The following is a 9,771-nucleotide window of genomic DNA, read 5'->3' as shown; positions in this document are numbered from 1 at the left end:
GATTTACTCTCTACTGTAGACCAGTTTGCAGAAAGGAATTATAACGCTAAAAACCGGGTTTCGATACTCGTGGTGGGAAGAGCACAGATGACCCATTGTATAACTTTGTACTTAACTACAAACAAACAAATAAAATCCGAAAGAAAAAAAGTGCAAACATGTTTAAACAAATAATTATGACTCTACTAAGGAGCAAAAGCTTACCAATTACTACCATTTTGTTTATCAGTACGCATTGTTTTAATATGTCTTTATTAACCCTAAAACAGCGGATTGATCGTAGAGAAATTGCCATATTTTGGAGGAAATTTAGAACAAGGGAGAATTCGCTAGAAATTTCTGAAGTAAATCTTTGCATAAGCTTAAAGTTCGATTTCTTGCTTCGAAAATCCCAAATGTTGTTTTGGTGTTGTCGAAAAGTATTTCCAAAGCAAGGCTACATTCCATTTGGATCTAGATTTGCACTGTAAAAACGAATTCCACATGTTCGTGACGTCTAGAACATTTTGCACATTTAGAAACTATAATAAACATTATTCATCTCTTTTGTATGGTTTTCGTTGGTTTAGGTTTGTCATTAACTGAATGATCTGAGACAATGAAAGTTATTACAACAAAATATATTATTCTTGTTATTCCTTCTGCTTCTCAGTTTTCTCATTTTCTTTAGTGGGATTCTAACGTTTCTGGACGATCTCTTTCTTTCTAAATGCTTTAACTTCAACATCCTCTCGTGACTGCACCCACAACATTCGTAATTTATATAAACATATAGAATTAAAAGGAGTACAAAGTTAAAATAATTGCACAATAAATGAGTTATTAAACACAGGGACCACCTCTAAAAATGACTCCTACATGTTTCGGCGTTCTTACTCCTTAAGATTGTGGAATTATTTTAACGTTGTATTCCTTTTAATTATATATATATATATATATATACATAAGACTAGGGTAAACATGACTCTGGACATTCATATATATTGACTAATTAAGCACTAAAACAGGTCTTATGTAGGTAAATTACTTTGCAAGAGCCAATGGACTTTCACCAAAAGAGGTTACAACTCTTTTTTTTTTTTCGAACGAAGCTTTCTCTGCCAGAAGTAGTGAACTCATGAGCACAAAAGTTACATTGTTAGAAAGTTGTTAAACTATATTATCACTGAAAGGCAATGTGTTATTTATTGTTTTCCTGATATTGTTATGATTAACAAAGTCATTAATTTTTGTACAATCGACTCCCGATTTTAGGAATAAGCATATTTAAAACCTAATATAAAACACACACACACACACAACAATAATAAACACAAGCTCTAACTTATTATTTCAAACAATCGTACTGATTTAATTCCTACCGCTTAAGGTCGCTCAAAACAATAGAAATCACCGTGAAACAATATCGTGACGTACTGGTGATATCCTTTAATCATTTATGTATCATAAAACATAAGTATATAACCGTAACATGTACGATTTATATATACAGTTACGTAGTGCTCTACACTATCAATAGATGGCAGGACAATCAGAAGCCCCCTACCGGATAAATGTGTAATAGATAGCGAAGGTAGCGTGTGCTGGTTAGTTTATCAAGGTGAATGGATCGGTGGGTCAGAAAGCTCGAAGTACACTGACTCAATAACGGTCATGTGTTTAAAGTTAAGGAACCTACCATTCTAATATAGCATCCGCCAACAAAGTGGATTAGAGAAAATACTGTCTTATAATGTATAAAGGTAAGGTTTTTCCATTTAAAAATTTTAGAATCGTTTCATTATAACGCAGGTGTGAGGAAAGTTATTGGACTCGTAAACGTGAAGCCAGAGAGAGAGAGAGAGAAATGAACCGCTAGAAATTTATCTTGTTTATATGGACATAGGTTTGGCATAGGACAGTGGGAAACGGCAAATATCAACATTCCCTGGAAAACAGACGCAGAAACACGGCTCATAATTAGTACGTTAAGTACGATATTCATTGCCATATGACATTAAAATAATATGTGGGATATTATATATGATGAGAGGGTTTGAAACAATCAATGTGTAGTTGGAAACACGGCTCATAATTAGTACGTTAAGTACAATATTCATTGCCATATGACATTAAAATAATATGTGGGATATTATATATGATGAGAGGGTTTGAAACAATCAATGTGTAGTTGGAAATTGATTAACTGCTTAGCAATGCAAATTAAAGCACACGAAACAATTTAAAGAGCTTGTTCAGTTGATGATGTTAGGGGGGCAGTCTTGTACAACAAAGATTAAATAATTAATTACGAAAGAAACCCTGAAACTACTTTAGCTTGCTTGGCACTGTAAAAATGTAGTTCCGTGAAAAAAAAAATCACAGCGTTTGATATTTTATTTGACAAGACAGAGAAAAATAACTCTAATTTTGTTGATGATAATCTCAAGACGTAAAAAAAAAACAAGTCAAACAACATTTCCTTTTTAAAAAATTGCGGCCATAGTTTATTCTTACCCCTCCCCTCCAATGTAGTTATTAATTCTAAGAATCTTACAAGTATATGTTATAATATGTTATTACATCTGCTATATCCGGTGCCGACGAGACCTTTCGTCCAATACCAGGGCCCATCAGGCCGGCTGGAATATGATAAGATTATTCACAACGTTTGATTAATAGACAGTAAAAAAAATAATAACTTGTATTTTTCTAAACTGTAGTTAGGTAAGTAAAAGAGTTTAGATCGGGGTGTTAACTTTTCTTAATCCTAAAATATTACCCATGGGGAGAGCTCGCGCTTGTCATAGCTCAGTTTGGACAGGCGATAAGGTTAAGATGAACAAAGCTCAAAATAATATAGTACTTGTCAAAAAATAAGGGTGAAGTTGTGAAGGTAATCAGTAATTTTTATATCTCAGGGTGGGAGAGGACGGGAGAGTATGTTTGTTTTAAAGCTACGTCGAGCTATCTGCTGTGTCTACCGCGGGGAATCGAACCCCGGATTTTAGTATTGTAAGCCCGTAAACTTACCGCTTTCCCAAGAGGGTACATAAGATGACAGTAAGGCAAACAAGATAACGTTTTTTTTTGTAGTTGTTGTTGTTTTTTAAATAGAGTAATGGGTGGCGAGAGATGAAGGTGAGATAAATAACGTACAATATAACTTTAAAACTAAGAGCGGATAAACAAAAATGAGGGTGAAGTGGAGAACGTATGCATCATTATTTTTTCTTCGTTTCTCTAATTGTTTCTGTTATGTTAAGAAATACTGGTTAACATCATAATTTTGGATATCACTTAAAGTTGTGTTTGTTTTTTTTTTTTCATTTTTAATTCTAATTCTACAGTAAGTGAATTCAGAGATTCCTTTTCAAACTTCCTGCTCATTGAAATAAACGGGTGAAGTTGTAATCTGTTTAGCTCTTTAAGTATCCATCTGTACTGATACCATTAAGTTGACATTTTTTTACGTTAAAGGTGCTGTGGTAGAGTGCCTCTTCAAAGCTTTTCTTCTTTTAGGTTCTGTTCAACTTTAATTTTTATAATTAACACTAGCTGAGCTGTTCATATTTTCTCTCTTTTTCTAAAATACTTGTCTCTTAAAATTGCATTACAGCTGCTAGATACCCTTTCCTTGTTAATCTTCTATCTACAAATTGTGGTCAGTGATTTCTAGAGGTCTTTCCAGAATTTATCTTAAATTCGAATAAGTTTGTTTGTCTTTAAGTGACGTGAGAAGTGTTTTTGAGGTGTGTCTTAAAAAACAACAATATTTCTTAAAAACAATAATACAGCATTTAAAACAATATTTCATAAAAGCAATAATACGGCATTTAAAAATGATATTTCTTAAAAGTAACAATACAACAATAAAGATAATAATACTATTTCTTAAAACAATAATACAGCATTTAAAACAATATTTCATAAAAATAGTAATACGACGTTTAAAAATGATATTTTGTAAAAGCAACAATATAACAATATTTTCTTAAATCCTTGATGAAGATTTAATGATCAAGGTAGTTCATAACGAGTAAAATGTTTGAGGTTATTTTTCCAGATGATCGTGTCTTTTGTAAGTTTTAAATGAAATGCCTCATTCAGATATCTAATTTTATTTATCCATCTGAGTAAGGCATCATTAAGATGTACCTTTATTGTATGGAACAAATAATATATGTTATCAGGTACTGTATCTTTCTGATCGCCTAACTAATTTATTATTCAGATGTATCTTTGTTGTGTGAAACAAGTGACATGTGTTATTAGTGTTGTACCTTTCTCATCAGTTAAATTATGTTTTGTTCAGACGTTGCACTAGGAAAAGGCTAATATTGGGTTAATGTATTTACTTTGACTACAAACAAGCAATATTATGAGATACTGTACCTTCTTGTCAGACAACTAATGTCTTATGCCTTACTCAGTATTACACATCTCCTGAATTTTATTTCCCAAACCCTCTTAAAACACTATCTTAAAACATTATCTATATCAAATGTGCTCTAGTTTAATAATGGCTCCAAGTTTTCAAAATCTCCACCTTTCCATCTATAACACTTCTCCTAAGGGTCAGATAACTACATCTATTTTTAAGTATGACGTTACTTCACAGATTTTCTCACTACTTGGATATATATACATATTTTAGAGCAATATAATTGTGTGTTTCTACAAGAACAATATGCTGTTAAAATATCGACAAGCATAATGTTTAGTTATTGATACTGAGAGAATTGAAAATGTCATATTTGTTCACAATGTTTAGAAAGAACTAACATACTTACTGAAAAAATAATTTCGGAAACTTTCAGGGAAAAGGGCAGAACAAGGCGGGTGATTTTCAAGACAAGATGAAAGTGTGGAACGTACTAGGACTGTCATTTCTTCTGTCAGCTCTGTCTGATAGAATAGTGTCAAGAAGTGAAAATATCCTAATTCCTCACGATGTCCATCCTGGCTATTCTATCAAAAAGTACTCATTTAACGGACAAGCTTTTAGTATACTTGACACCAACGCTCCAGAGAATTTTGTTGTCCTAAATAACGGCATCCTAATGTTAACATCGGATGTTTCTCATAGAGTTGGGCATCCTATTCTCCTTGTTGTCAAGGAAGAGTACCACAACGTTACGATAAAGAATGATCTTGTGATACATGTTAAACACAGGAACAATATCTTAAAGTTCGACAAAGACTTATATTCGGGGAGCATATTCGAGAATCTTCCTTGTGGAGCTACAGTCCATGGTATGGAAAACATAATCGCTTCCGGTGGAGTAAATAGCCACGTTACTTATAGCATTTTGTCTGGAAATTATAACAATTCTTTCAGAATCACTCCATCTTCCCTCAACAGGACAACAGCTGTCGCTGTCGTGACTAATCACCCTCTGGATCGAGAACAGTTAGCCTCATACGAGTTAGTGTTGCGTGTAGTCGATGAATTCGAGGTCGATAGCGCTGAAACTGTCCTCCATGTTGATGTACTGGATGTCAACGACAACGCACCAATTCTAGAAAAGGACTTCTACGATTTCCAAATACCAATGAAAACCGAACCTTTTTCTTTAATTGGAAACGTCAGTGCCATAGACAAAGATGGCGACCACCCTGTTTATCATTTTTGTAATCGTCATTCAAAGTTTGTCATTGTACCTAAAAGCGGCCAGATTTTTCTGACCGGAATTCTTGAGCCAGAAACGTACCAGTTATGTATTCGAATCCACGATAACCGTAGTCCTCGATTATACAGCCGAGACTTTCCTTTATATGTCACGGCGTTCTCCTCAGAACAGATTTCTGAAAAAGAACCCTTATTTGATGTAATAGAATACAACACAAAGTCTTTGGTACGGCCCAAAAGGTCTGTAAGGCCAACAAAAAGCTACGAATACAAGGAAAATGATGGAAGTATTATAGGACAAACCATGTTCCAGCTGGAGAAAAGAGATCCCCAAGAGATATTCCAAGTCGAAAGTTCCAACCAATGGGTTCAAGTAGACAGATTAGGTGTCATCAGAGTTAAAGAACCTTGGAATTATGAACAGCTTGGAAAAGAGAAAACTATTGACTTTTGGGTGTTTGTATCCAGACCAGGTGTTCCAGGTAAGATTATATTTTCAACATAAGATTTCATTCATTTTCAAGATTATATTTTTTAATATTAACTTTTATAATTAGGATTATTTTGCCGTATCTGTAGTGTCAATGTTTCATGTGATATTTTAATGAAGCATTTTTGAACGCCATTGTTTTTATATTATTCTTTTCGAGTTTGTTCTCTTCTTTTAAACTTCGCTCATGCAGAAAAGTTCACGCGTTCATCAACGCCGACTCTCGTGTAAGCAAGAAAGATGTCTTTAAATTAATACAGCAGGATTAATACTAGTTGGTACCCTGCAGTAATTAATTCCAAACTTTCAAAGTTTTTCTTTCCTCTACATAGAAAATAAATGCAAGTACCATTCGTCCAAATACGTAATGTATATCATTAAAGTTAAAGATATCAGAGAAGTGAAGACTATTAATAAATGCTGACGTTTGAATAATCCAGGAAATCTACTCAAATTAATGACTATTACCTAAACTGCTACGTGTTAATCAATAGAGGTGACAAGTTATTTGTCCAGCTAGTTGAATAGACTGTGCTCTAACTTCATTAGCTTTGGAAATAGGTTTTCTTACGCCCATATACAACATTTATTTTTCTGTCATACATCTGTAGCTGTTTCGTAATATATACATTTAGGTTCCATAACAATTGTGTAATCTATTTTAAAGTGTGGTGGAGAAAACTGGATTTGTGGTAGTACACGCATTTCCCAATCCACGTGAATCTCAGTTATGGTATTTCGGTTTCTTATAAATGTTTAAAAGTGACAAAATGCTATACGTCAAATCGTATATCATACACAATTCTCACAGACAGAACTTGAACATATAGGTCCCGAAGATTGTCAAAAACTCTAAAGAAAGAAGGCAGTCGAACAAAGCAGATTCCAAGACATGATCTTGTCGATTGGGATGTACTGGATAACTTTGCAATGATCTGAGGGAAGAAGCATAGGCGTACATCAGGATGTAAACTGACTTAATGATATATCGGAAATAGGTTTTTCGCTGCTTTATATGCACCGAAATGCTCTAAAGATTTTTCCCATATACAACTAGTTGTGTCCATTTATTTGAGTCATTAAAACATGTCGTATTAGATACAATCAATAGCGCCAGTTTGCGTGGATGTTATAATATATATATCCTAGCACCATGAACGTCTTGGTATTATGATATTACGAAGTTTAATTAATATGGCAGTACTACACTAGTCTCCTGTCGACCTATCTTTATTGAATCCAAGCTATTCCAAAAGCAAAACAAATCATGAGTTTAACCTTATATCAAATATCTAATATTTTAATGAAATGAGTCACTTTTTTACTATAATTAAACTCTGCAGGATATCAATGCAAACACACACACACACACTAAGTTAGCCTATTAGAACCTCTGATAAAGAATTTTAAGATATTTTGTATGCTATTTTTAAATATATATTGCATGTGTGTAAAGTATTCATAACACTGTCGACATATTACGCAAAGTGTCCGAGAACTTCGAGATTGTTTTCAATATTATAACAGTTTCACTCTTTATTCGGCCCGGCTCGACTCGCAATCTGCGGGTCGCGGGTTCGAATCTCCGTCCCACGAAACATGCTCGCCCTTTCAGCCGTGGGAGCGTTATAATGTGACGGCCAATCCCACTATTCGTTGGTGAAAGAGTAGCCCAAGAGTTGGCGGTGGGTGGTGATGACTAACTACCTTCCCTCTAGTCTTACACTGCTAAATTAGGGACGGCTAGCGCAGATAGCCCTTGTGTAGTCCTTGTGGGATTCGAACCCGCGACCCACAGATTGCGAGTCGAGTGTCCTGGTCATGCCGGGCTCTTTTCTAAGTATAACGTAACAATATGAATTATAACATAGTAATTAGTGAATAAGATTAGTCTACTGTTAAATGAAATTATCATTTACATCAAAATATAATCCTTAACTCATTTTCTATTATTTTTCTCCGAAAATAATACAGTTTTCATTGAGCTCCGCTGTCATGTAAAAATATGATAGTGTGTAACAATCCATAAAAAATAATAACATTTCTTTTAAAGTTCCAATCAAATGTAAAACAAAAATAGTGTAACAAAAGATTAACACTTTTTATCCGTGATTTATAACTCTAAGTATAAGTTATTTTTTAACGCGAAAACTATACGGATGAAGGTTATATATATATATATATATATATACGATACTCCGAAAAATAATACGTGACAGTGTAGTAAGATATATTTTTATCTCCAATAAATACCTTAGATGTATCAAAGTCACACTTACGTCAGTCATACTGGTTAATGATATATCATCAAAACGAGATTCAGTCCAGACACTGGCCACGAGGAATCCGCACTGAAAACGCTACCTGGTTGTTTACTGAGTTAAAGAAAAACAGTTAAAAACGAGCACCAGTTCACAATAAGTTTTAGCTTTTTTAGTTCCAAATTATTAGTTCTGTGTTGTGTTGATAATACATTTAGTTATATTAACATATACTATGCATACTCTTTGACTTTTTACCTTCTTTCTCGGTTAGAACTGTACATGGAGGTTAGAACTGAGACGGCTGAACGAAGTGGCTTACCCACTTTACTATCAGCCACCAAATCCATTATGCTTCAGGTACTCAGTTAAACTCAGTTCTTGGTTAAACACATCAAATATGTACTTTCCTTACGGTTCAGATACTCAACTGAACACATCAGATACGCGTATTTTTGCATAAAAGCATTTATTAAAAACGTTATAATAAAAATTATATTTTACTTTGGAAATAAATGGAAAAGAATCGAATATCAGTTTCTTGATTTACTGTGGTCTCGGTTGATATAACGAACAATCCTATGCTGCTCGCCCTTGAGAAAAAAAAAGATTTGTTTTTCTGACATAGATACAATTTTCAGTCCGTTTCATAAAGCAGTGGGATAGTATTTTTTTTCAATAATACCATGATATTATCCAACACTGTATTCAATATGAATATTAAGTGTGCATAAAGATAGATATACATATAAAGCACGTGGATTATAACGTTCCAAGGGTTTCGATCACTGACCAGATGAGCGTTCTCCTCAATATTCTCAGCGTTGTATTCCAACCGAAAATTGGATAACGCGCTTGTTTTATTACACCTTCCAAGTTAATCATGTCAGCAGAAGGCAGCAGAGCACCAAGTTAAGGATTACACGCGTTCTATCGGTTTTTTTTATTGCCCTGTAGATGGTGTTCTACTGTGTTTCAACCATCTAAACGGCGCCAGAACTTACCTTAGGATCACCAAGTTTGTTTTAACCACGCATTTCGTAATGTTTGCGAAAACATAAACACTTATTTGTAAAGTCGTTATGTAAAATGTTGGTAAAGATAGCGTGAGATTTTTTTTAATATTTGCATAGCATAAGGCTATCTTAATACCTAAACAGCATAAGGCTATCTTAATACCTAAACAGCATAAGAATTTTTAATACTTACATACATATATACTATTTTAGTACACAAATAATATAAGATTCTTTATTACGTACATATATAGTGTTGCGTCATCGAGGTCACGTGACTAGTGTCACGCCACGTTTTCTAGAAATATCCTGTTCCTTCAAGAATGTGTTAGTCTTGTATACATATAAGACGGACACAACGTGGCGGGATCAGTGTAGTGAGTCTTTGAAATG

The 9,771-nt window shown here is 33.9% G+C and overlaps 1 protein-coding gene across 1 annotated transcript; it reads left to right on the top strand.

The window, feature by feature from the left end:
* Positions 1-1,622: 1,622 nt before the first annotated feature.
* On the top strand, positions 1,623-7,112 carry LOC111087632 (neural-cadherin-like). The gene is made up of 3 exons (XM_022394924.1): positions 1,623-1,742; positions 4,800-6,093; positions 6,932-7,112. Exons 2-3 carry the CDS (start codon positions 4,839-4,841, stop codon positions 6,955-6,957), a joined length of 1,281 nt encoding a protein of 426 aa, XP_022250632.1. The 5' UTR covers positions 1,623-1,742; positions 4,800-4,838; the 3' UTR covers positions 6,958-7,112.
* Positions 7,113-9,771: the final 2,659 nt, after the last annotated feature.

The sequence above is a fragment of the Limulus polyphemus genome, unplaced genomic scaffold, assembly GCF_000517525.1.
Source record: "Limulus polyphemus unplaced genomic scaffold, Limulus_polyphemus-2.1.2 Scaffold2399, whole genome shotgun sequence".
Classification (NCBI taxonomy): Eukaryota; Metazoa; Arthropoda; class Merostomata; order Xiphosura; family Limulidae; genus Limulus; species Limulus polyphemus.
Note: the sequence above shows the minus strand (reverse complement) of the source record. Positions and strands in the feature narration are given on the sequence as shown.